General features: G+C 52.4%; 1 protein-coding gene across 1 annotated transcript in view; it reads left to right on the top strand.

The window, feature by feature from the left end:
* The window catches only part of CCDC92B (coiled-coil domain containing 92B), a 19,458-nt gene extending 15,963 nt beyond the window's left edge, over window positions 1–3,495 (top strand). Inside the window, exon 5 of the mRNA XM_040455097.1 lies at window positions 2–3,495. Within this exon, the coding sequence (XP_040311031.1) occupies window positions 2–141 (140 nt within the window). The 3' untranslated portion in view covers window positions 142–3,495. The remainder of the gene's footprint in view (window position 1) is intronic.
* Window positions 3,496–9,302: the final 5,807 nt, after the last annotated feature.

Raw genomic sequence — 9,302 nt, 5'->3', positions numbered from 1 at the left:
CCCGCGCTCTTCCTCTACGCCCGGAGGCCCCCGCGGCCCAGCGGCCGCAGCCCGCGCCAGCCGCCTCCCCAGGAGCCCCCGGACCGAGCCGGCCCGCCGGCCGCGCCCAACCCGCCCAGCGCGCCCGGGGAGCCGGAATAGGCGCGGGGCTGCGGGGTGGGGAGTGGGGAAGGCCGGCCCGGCCTACGGCTAGGGACGCAGCTCGGGCCGCGCACGCACGTTCCGGGGGCCGCGGGAGCCGGCGCTCCTCCTGGGAGCGGACGGAGGCGGCCCCAGCTCCCCTACCCCGCCCAACCGCCCCCGCCTTTTGTATTGTCCTCCCCCGAGGGAGCTCCAACGCGGGGCTGCGAGAGTGCACCTTTTTTTGTGGAGAGGGTGTACGTACGGATGCTGATCAGTTCTCCACCCTGTTGCAGGGAGGGGAGGGGGCGGAGGTCACGCCCTGCCCCGGGAAAGCTGACAATCGTTGGACGGGAGGGGGAAGGCTGGGCTGGCCTACAAAAGGAACGCAGTGGCACTTAGCACCCCTAGGCCTCCTAGCTCCCCCCTCGGGCCTCCCCCAGCCCCGCACGGCTGCCCTGTCCGCCAAGCCTTCCTTCGAGGGGAGGCTCGAGCTAGGGGCTAGCGGCTGGACCTTTTTCCTCTGATGCCGCTTCTCCTACCCCTACCCTGCTGATAGGTCCTTACCGGTGAGCACCCAACACTTTAGAGGCATTTCCTGCCAGAGCCCCTGGTAGGGAAATTGTGACGTGATGGAAGTTTGAACTTCTGGAAGGTAGCACCCATAGACCCTCGGAGAGGAGTACAGAACGGCTTTGGTGACAGAACCCGGTCTAGAGCTGTCTCCAGTTCAGTCCTTTCCCAGGATGCTCATCCAATATTTAGACCCCGGAGCTGCGCTAGGGAAGCGAGGGGGACACTCCTGAGTCCCCTACGGACATACGGACATACGGACATACGTACGGCTGTGGAAGGGCACAAAAGGCCGTCCCCTTCCGGATGCAGCTGGGAACCTGAAGGCTGCCTTGGGAGCTTTCCTAGTCCTGTTTATTGGTGCTAATTTTGCCCAGCTGCACCCAGAGCCGGGAAGAAGGGCCGGGTTCTTGGAAGTGGATGTAGTTGAGAGAGGTTTGAGTTTGCTGGGGTGGGGGGAAGGTAGGAGCACAGGTTAGTCCCCAGGCTGGTCCCCTCTAGGGATGCCCCTGATCCTACCAGAACTGACAGTGGCCGGATGCATCTGTCTAGGATAGCCAGTAGTGAAATGGCAAATGAGACACCCCACATCCTAACTACTTGCCCCCAGCTCCCCTCTCCTGACCAAAGGCAGGAAGTGCAGTTCTGGTCTAGTGTGGCCCTCACCCCAAGCCCAACCCCTAGAAAGACAAACCCCTAGAGCCCCTTCCCCCATGCCATGCCTCCTCTGATGGTCCTAAGTGCCTGTGAGGTCTTCCAGGGGCTGCAGAGGGAGGGTGGGGGGCAGGGAGAAGCCCTTACCTCTGTCACAAGTAGCGCGTCCTGGCAGATCCTGTCCTGACTGAGGCTGAGCATTCTGTGTGTCACCCAGGATCTGGGAGTTGAGCAGGGCCAGTCTCCAGGGGTGGTGAACCCTTCTTCCATCACCATCCCTGTGATGAACAGGGGGAACCCCCAATCCTGTCCTCTTTCACTATGTTGGAGGGAGTGGGAAATCCCCAAGAATCAAAACCAGTGAGCACACTCTGGGCCCCCACAAATATGCTGTCCTTTCCCAGCTGATTGCATTCAGGACTGCTGAGACTGTGCAATAACTGGGCCTCATCCGGGCGTCCAGCCCCTGGAATGCAGATGCCCAAGGTGTGGATGCCCTTAGGACAGACAGTGCTCTCTCTCACTCAGTCTCCGTTGGGCCACAGTGTTGGCCTGGAGTCCTTGCCCTGCCCTGGCCTCTTACCCTTCTCTCCTGCCCCGTGGTTGTGCCTCTGCCCTCCGTGTCCCCCCTCAAGTGTGTGTGACTCACTGTACCCCTGGTCCCGTTGCCTCCCTTTCAGAGGTGCCTGTGTGAGGAGGCCTCTCTCCTCTCTTGGCTGCACTCTCCTGAAGGGACCCAAAGGACTGTGGGAAGGAGGGAAAGGGTGTCTTTCTAGAGCAACCCACCTAGATCCTGAGCTTCCACAATCACACTTTTGGGGTAAACAGGGTGACTTTGTTATGTTGATTCTTCTACAGAGATGGTGAAGTACTTTATCCACCCTCTCCCCCCCCCCCCCCGACTAAAAGCCATAGCTATGCCTGCCTGGCCTCCCCCAGCTCTATAGCAATAGCCCTTCCCCTTCCCTCCTGGGTACCCAGGGTGTCTAGCCAGGGGGCCTCCACCACACCCCTCCCCCAGGGAGCTTCCGGCAGCTTGTCTGCCTCTCCCCAAGTAACCCCATCAGCACCTCCAAATTCCTGTCCCTCTTCTAGCAACCAGAGATAATGACAATTATTTGTGGGGTGCTTGGAGATCCCCCAGATGAAAGGTTCTGAGTGCTGGCTGACTTGCTGACTCTCACCTGAGGTGTTGAGGGTCTGGGAAAGGAAATAAGCCCTCCTCCTCCACTTAGCAAGCTGGGGGGAGGGGCTGAGGCAGATGGAGGGTTCCAATTTTAACCAATTCCTCTTCCCCATTCTTCTAGAAATAACGGACTGAGGACTTCCCTCTATCCACCTGCCCCACGTGCAGCAGAATGGGGCTGGGAGTCAGTAGCCTTCCCTTGGCCTAGGAGCCCCAAATTCTTTAGCCTCCAGCTCTCTCCCTCTCCTAGCCTGGGGGACCCACACTGCCAAAGGAAAGACAGCTTCCCATGAGCCCCTGGAATGTGTGGGTGACTAGAAGGGAAAGGATCGTGTCTCCTCCCCGCTCCACTCTTCTCTGCAGCACCATGAGTCCCCATTGGGGAGGGGCATGCTGACAAGAACACTCAGGGCCCCCCCCCGCCCCCGCCTCGAGGTGGAGTTCCAGCCACACACCAAGTATGGATAGACCCAGGAAGGAGAGCTGCAAGTGGGGACCCCTCCCTGTTCTGGAAGCCAGCCAGGGACAAGTGGCCAATGCAGCATGAGACTCTATACCCCTGCCCCCCATATCCCACCCACAGTGGCCTGCAGATTGGGGGACCACTCCAGGGCTGAAATGGGGTAGCCCTTCCCCAAGCCAGCAGCAGAGTAGAGGTCTCCCCATGGAGAAGAGGGAGGCCAGGAGGGTGTGGAACAGCATCTCCTTAGTGCAAAGAGCTGGGATCTCTAAGCACCCTCTCCCTGAGGTGCCAGCCTTGAATAGGGACATGCAGGGCTTCCACACCACCTGGCAGGAGCCCCATTGGTGGGGCAGAGGGATCCTGCTCTAAATTCTCTGTTGGCTGCGCTTTTTAATCCAATGCTTTTCAGAGTGTATTCACTCACCTACAGAAATAGAGCCCTGTGCTTTAGGGGTGACTGTCATATGCCTTATTCTTAATAAAATATCTGAAAAACACACACGTCAGACCTCTTCTCTGTGGGCACTGTGCCCTACCCGACCTCTGTTCCTGCAGGAGTGGAAGAGGATGTGGAGGACATGGTGGTTTCGGAGGCCGCCTGTGGGTTAGGTGAAGTCTGGGAGCTGAGACTTTTGAGTCTTCTCACTGGATATTCCTCACAGGCATAAGGCACTCATCTGAGGCGTCCCAATGCTCAGGCTAGCCCTGTCCCTCTCCCCGTGGCACCCCAAACCGAATGAACAAATGAGACCTTAGATCTGAAGCTTCTGACTAGCGTTGGGAGAGAGAGACCGGAAGGGCTCCAGGCCTGGAATTGCCCAATGTCTTGGCAGGGAAGAGTCGTGCGGTTCTGACATCTTTGGCCACGCTGGTTCCCCTTTCCTGACACCCACGCCCATCTGATCCGGCTGCAAGAAGCCCAGCATCCAGAGATGAGCCCTATTCTTATCTTCCACTAATGAGGGTTATCCTGAGACTGCATCCCGGGAGCTCAGCACACCCAGCACCCACAAGGATTTAAGCCCGTGCGTTTTCCGTATGGGTCTATGTTGTGGAGAAAAAGCAGCAGCTCTACATTCGGGGGATTCGGGAGAAATACTGGTTTGCCTGCAACCCTTCTGATAATAGGACCCATTGCTTCCTTTTGGGGAACTGCTCTCCTGCCATCTCTGATCCCCGTGTTGGGGAGGGGGCGGGTGCTGACTCTACCCACGTGACCCAGGTAAAGTAAGGCACACTGATTGGTTTGGAGATGGGCTCGTGACTCAGTATGAGCCAATGAGACTCAATCTCAGGACTTCCGCTGGAGCCATTCATTCAACACACCAAGTTAGATGCTAGGGATCCATCAGTGAACAAAACAGGACTATAGGGAAATAGACACGCGAGTGGCTAAATGGCGGAATATCAGCCTGGAGGTCTGGCGTGTTGTTTGCTATCGCAACGGATAAGGGAGCCTGAATATGAAGCTATCATACCAGAAGCAGAAGCAGGAGAGATGGAGACAATTCCCGACAATTAAGCTGCTGGATCCAGCTATGCCTTGATCCCACGTACCCCTCCCCTTGTCAGTTATATGGACCAATAAACCCCTCCTCCTCCCGTACTTTTTCCCCCTCCCCTACTTTTGTTTTTAAGTGGTCAGCATTAATTTGTACATTTTTTTAACTTTATTTTTTTGAGCTAGTTTAAAAAAATATATTTATTTATTCTGGGGGAGAACGCAAGCAGGGGAGGGGCAGAGAGAAGGGAACAATGGAGCCTAAGAGGGCTCTGCGCTGACAGGCTGACAGCAGAAAAACCTATATGGGGCTCAAACTCATGAAACCCGAAATCATGACCTGAGCCTAAGTTGGACCTTCAACCGACTGAGCCACCTAGGTGCCTGGAGCTGGTTTTAGACTTAGAGAAAAGTTGCAAAAATAATACAGAGTTCCTGTATACCCTTTATCCAGCTTCCCCTAATATTAACATTTTACTTTATCATAGTACAATTAAAACCAAGAAATTGACATTGGTACATGATTAGTAAGACCACAGACCTTAGGGGTGCCTGGGTGGCTCAGTTGGTTGAGTGTCTGACTTTGGCTGGGGTCATGGTCTCCTGGCTCACGGGTTAGAGCCCCCAGTGGGGCTCTGTGCTGACAGCTCGGAGCCTGGAGCCTGCTTCAGATTCTGTGTCTTCTCTCTCTCTCTCCCTCTGCCCCTCCCCCACTTGCACTCTGTCTCTCTCTCTCTCCCTCTCTCTCTCTCTCTCTCAAAAATAAATAAAAACATTTAAAAAAAAAAGAAAAAAGAAAAAGACCACAGACCTTATTTGAATTTCACCACTTTTTTCACCAGTGCCAGTTCCAAGTTTTCTTTTCTTTTTTTTTTTGTTTGTTTATTTATTTACTTTGAGAAAGTGAGCACGCTGGGGAGGGGCAGAGAGAGGGAGAGAATTCCAAGCAGGCTCCACACTGCCAGCATAGAGCCCAATGAGGGGCTTGAACTCACAAACTGAGAGATCATGACCTGAGCCAAAATCTAGAGTCAGATGCTTAACAAACTAAGCCATCCAGGAGCCCCTGTTCCAGGTGTTCTATCCAGGATCCCATTGCATTTAGTTGCCTTTCCTTAGTCTCCTCAATCTGTGACATACTTTTATCCTTGTTTATTTATTTTTAAATGTTTATTTATTTATTTTGGAGAGAAAGAGTGAACACAAGTGGGGGAGAGGCAGAGAGGGGGAGACACAGAATCCAAAGCAGGCTCCGGGCTCTGAGCTGTCAGCACAGAGCCCCACACAGGGCTTGAACTCACAAACCACAAGATCATGACTTGAGCCAAAGTCCAACACTCAGTCGACTGAGCCACCCAGGGGCCCCTGTGGCATGCTTTTTAAAGCCATTTTGAGTGTGGTTTTACTGGCTTGTTAGCCCCAAAAGTAAGAACAAATAATAAGTGTGGGGGTGGGGGTGGGGGGATAGGTGGACCACAGTCAATAAATTACACGAATAAAATATTTGTAGAGCTCTAGGGAGGGGGTAACCATTTCCAGCTGAGACCATAAAGGAGTTCGACAGAAACAGTGATATCTGAGCTTGACTGTAGACCTGGGATGGCTTCCACATCTGGCCTATGACACTCTTCCCAGGGAAGTTGGCATAAAGAAAGGATAAATGACTTACTCAAGGTAAGTAAGGAGGTTGCAGTGAAGGAGTCGGGGCTGGAGCTAGACTTGAAGTCACATGTATTGATTCCTACTCAGTGTGTCCATATGGAGCAGGCAGGCATGGGGCCTGTGCTGCCCCATCACAGTTCCTTGCTCTAGTCTCTGGGGGATCAGATTTGAACTCAGGATGGGCTAGGACCAGACCTGTAGCGATTCCCATTCTGAGAAGTGTGGCCCAGGTGTCTGCTGGTCTATTGCCTTTTATGAGAAGGAAAGCCCAGCCCTAGATAAGCATTTACCCAGGACTCTGGGGTCCCGTGTTCAATTCGAGAAAAAGGAGAGAAGGAGAAGAGAGAGAAGGAATTGGCCTTAGGGTCCCCTCACAAACCTCTGAGGGAATCTCGGCTGACCCTAGCCCAGAGAGATGGACTGTGCAATGTTTGTGCCAGATAAGTCAGAGATTATGCATGCAAACCCCCCATTTTACACATGGAGGACTGAGGCCCAGGGCATCTCTATGACTGTCATCCCCTCCCTCCTGCCAGTTCGGCCCACACAGATTTGGGGTGGAAGAAGGTGAAGCATTTCCTCCCTATGGGTCACTAGAGTCAAGCCAGTGAGGTAGAGGACTCTCTCCTTCAATCCAGGAGTTTGGGTTCCTGCTCACCTCTCCAACCTGCTGGGAACTCTGAAAAGGAGAAGGGAAATAGGAATGCCCAGCCGAGTGGGTGTATCCATCATCACACTAATTAGGGAGGTGGGAGGCTTTAGGCAAGCTCATTATGCAGTCTAGGTCTCAGTCTTGATAAACCTCCCTTCATACTTAGCATCTTTACTCAGGAGTGTCACCCAGGCAGCCCTGAGGATGGGGACTATGTAACAGAAGCCTGCTAGGGAAAGGGGCAGGGGATCCGTGGAAGCTAAGTTGCACATTCTAGGGCTGCTGAGACTGGTTAGTGATTAGGCCCATGGACACGTTGGTCCTAGCACCCATGCTGACCAGTAGGCACTCAGCTCCTGACCATGGAGAGGACGGTAGAGGAAGGCTAGGGCATGGTACAGGCTGATACATCTCCAAGGCTCAGCCTGGGTCTCAGCCAGGTATTGTGGAAATGATCTGAAGCTCTGGATAAAAAAGTCAAAGCATACAGTTTGCAAAAGGGATGTCAGACATTACAAGGAAAACCCACATATTATTAACAATGATGGCGGGCGTCAAAGGTGAGCCCCTGGGTTGCTAGCGACATTCTGTCCTCAGCGTCCTGTGGAGGCCTCACAAATGACTGCTTAGTGCTCTCTACACCCAACTCATTCATTCAACCAGCAAATGTGCATTGAGCACCTACGCTGCACCAGGCTTTGGGAAGATGCTGGAGATGCCTAGATAAATAAGGCATGGTCTTGCTTTTAAGAAGTCCCCCAGTCTAGCCGCTGGATGCCTCACCTGAGAGCCAGACATGCCAGCTTGGCCAAGACAGTCTCGGTTTATGCTGCTTATCCCAATGCCATTATCAATAGTGTCCACTTTCGCTCTCAAAAGTGTCCTGGTTTGGAGAATAAATTACATGGTCACCTTAACCACAACATAATGTATAGGCACTGGTGGAAACAGTTGTGGAAAGTGGCGGGAGTAGTTGCTGTAAAGACCATGATGAAGAGGGGCGTCTGGTTGGTTCACTTGGTTAAGGAGCCCATTTTTGATTTCAGCTCAGGTCATGTTCTCACAGCTCTTTTTTTTTTTAATTTTTTTTTAACCTTTATTTATTTTTGAGACAGAGAGAGACAGAGCATGAATGGGGGAGGGGCAGAGAGAGAAGGAGACACAGAATCGGAAACAGGCTCCAGGCTCTGAGCCATCAGTGCAGAGCCCGACGCGGGGCTTGAACTCACGGACCGCGAGATCGTGACCTGAGCTGAAGTTGGACGCTTAACCAACTGAGCCACCCAGGCGTCCCAATGTTCTCACAGTTCTTGAGCTCAAGCCCTGCGTCGAGCCCTGCAGCGCCGTCAGCACGGAGCCCGTTTGCGGTTTGCAATTCTCTCTCTCCCTCTCGCTCTGCTCCTCCCTCCCTCAAAATGAGTAAATATATATATTTTTAAAGACCACGATGAAGAGACATGGGTGGAGGCAACCCGAAAGCAAGAAACTACTTAATATGTTATTGGAGGTTAGACCACCAGACTACCGAGAAAATGGCCAGATGATGCTTTTTTGTGTGTATCTGTTTTCCTCTCATCAGGCTTACTGCTCCCAGCATTAAAATTGAGCTACGTTTCTGGTTATGAGTAACGTCACCAACATGGAAGGGGCTTCCACGTTCAGCTACACTGGACTAGGTACGGTTTTCCACATTCCTTGAACTTCATGGATACAAACAAAGTACCCATCAGCTGGGAGACTGGTTAAAAGAACATAATCGAGCCATAAAATGCAATGAGAAGGCTCTTTGTGTACTGATATAGAACTATCTCTAGAATGTATTGCTAAGTAAAAAAAATCAGTGTAAAGAATAGCAGGTACGGGGGCGCCTGGGTGGCTCAGTCTGTTGAGCGTCCGACTTCGGCTCAGGTCACGATCTCACAGTTTGTGAGTTCAGGCCCCACATCGGGCTCTGTGCTGACAGCTCACAGCCTGGAGCCTGCTTCGGATTCTGTGTCTTCCTCTCTCTCTGCCCCTCCCCTGCTCATGTGCGCGTGCGTGCTTTCTCTCTCTCTCTCTCTCTCTCTCTGTCAAAAATAAATACACATTAAAAAAAATAGCAGGAACAGAGTGTTACCATTTGTGTAATTAAAGTGAAAAAATATGTACACACACTCACACTCCTATATACAAAGAATATAAAAGAACTGGTAACCTTGGTGGTCTGGGGCAGGTGAGATTTTTACTGTATAACCTTTCGTACTTTTCAAAAAAATGTTTTATTTATTTTTGAGAGAGTGCAAACAGGGGAGGGACAGAGAGAGAGGATCTGAAGTGGGCTCTGCACAGACAGCAGCGAGCCCAATGTGGGGATCAAACTCACAAACCATGAGATCATAACCCAAGCCAAAGTCAGACACTCAACTGACTGAGCCACCCTGGTGCCTCTGTACTTCTTGAAATTTGAACCATGTGAATATGTTACCTATTTACAATTCTAAATAAAATAAAA

Source organism: Herpailurus yagouaroundi, unplaced genomic scaffold (assembly GCF_014898765.1).
Source record: "Herpailurus yagouaroundi ecotype Mexico unplaced genomic scaffold, PumYag 215, whole genome shotgun sequence".
NCBI classification, from domain to species: Eukaryota; Metazoa; Chordata; class Mammalia; order Carnivora; family Felidae; genus Herpailurus; species Herpailurus yagouaroundi.
This window is presented reverse-complemented; position numbering and strand designations above follow the sequence as displayed.